Below are 1,300 nucleotides of genomic sequence, written 5' to 3' on the forward strand. Positions count from 1 at the left end.
TTGTTTTTTTTTTTTCTTTTTTCTTTTTAAATTTGCATTTGATGGGTTTGGAGTGTAGGGCGGATGAAAGAAACAAGGGGTTTTTAAAACTCGGGGGGAGTTTATTTAACTGTGAGTAACTAAATCAGTGCCCGCTCTCTGCGTCACTGCAGAGAGAAATGTTTAAGTGAAACTCCGAGGAAGTTCGAGAAGAAAGAGGGAAAAAAAAAAAATTACCCAAGGAAACCAAACCGGCCTCGGAAAAGGAGTTTAAAAAAAGAAATAAGTGATTATAGCCTCAGCTCCTCCACCACCGCTGCTCTGCCAGGGCTTTTTGTGTTTGTGACGAGCGCAGAGCCGTGCTGGGACATCGTATCTGCCCTTCTGCGCCTGGCCAGCCCCGCAGGTCGGGGTCCAGAGTACATTTTGGTGACGAAAACTCCGGTCCTGCAGCTATTTGGGGGTGCAGCGGGCACCCGGGACCGGCGGCGGGGTGCATCCCGGTGGGTGCACCCCTTTTTTTTTTTGCTGTCTGGTGCTGGAAGGCGGAGGTGGAGCCGCGGGGTTTTAGCAGGACGACTCGTTTCGCCGACGGACGTGGCAGGACTTGCAGAGGAGGTGGTCGCCCAGGGGGTAGCACCCGTTCTCCGTCGGCTCCGGCGACAGAGGTGTCCTACAGCTCTGGAGGGGAGAGGGGAAAGGGAAGCCACGTTTTCGGGGTCTCCACACCACCTTGCATCCCCCATCTTTCCTGCAAAACCCACCAGCGTTCGGAAAAAGCAACAAACTACGTCAAAAGCCTGAGAAGCTGAAGCTCTCCTGGCCAAACGCATCCTCCTTTTCACCCAATTTATTTCTTTTTCCCCCCTCCCCGTCTCTTGCAGGATAAACTGGAGGATAAACTTGCAGGATAAAACGCAACCCCGGGCGCCGTGAGCCTTGTGGCCGTGCTTTGCGCAGGCTCGCTGCCAAACCCCTCGGCTTTTGGGGTCCCGTACCTCACAGCGGTAGCAGCTCTCGTGGAAACTGCGTCCCAGGCACTCGATCTTGTAGGTGTCCTTGTCCTCGCCGGGAACGATGGGGTGCTCGCAGGCGCTGCAAACCGCAGCGTATTTCCTGACGGGAGCAAAGCAGGGCGGTGTGAGCCCTGGGGGGTGACGGGGACAAGGCAGACCACCCCAAAGTGGGGGTTGCTCCCCCGGTTTCCGCGCTCCCCAACCTGTAAAAGTCGGCCACGCAGTACACCTCGTCCCGCTCGTCCACGGCGAAGCTCTCGGCACCGATGGCACGGCCGCAGGCGGCGCAGGAGAAGCAGCCGGGA

At 56.7% G+C, this 1,300-nt stretch overlaps 1 protein-coding gene across 1 annotated transcript in view; it reads right to left on the bottom strand.

Moving 5' to 3' along the window:
* Positions 1–546: 546 nt before the first annotated feature.
* The window catches only part of FBLIM1 (filamin binding LIM protein 1), a 2,140-nt gene continuing 1,386 nt past the window's right edge, over positions 547–1,300 (bottom strand). The window contains 3 exon segments of the mRNA XM_009892395.1: positions 547–660; positions 978–1,095; positions 1,199–1,299. Of these exon segments, the coding sequence (XP_009890697.1) occupies positions 547–660; positions 978–1,095; positions 1,199–1,299 (333 nt within the window).

Source organism: Charadrius vociferus, unplaced genomic scaffold (genome assembly GCF_000708025.1).
Source record: "Charadrius vociferus isolate BGI_N301 unplaced genomic scaffold, ASM70802v2 scaffold2759, whole genome shotgun sequence".
NCBI lineage: Eukaryota > Metazoa > Chordata > Aves > Charadriiformes > Charadriidae > Charadrius > Charadrius vociferus.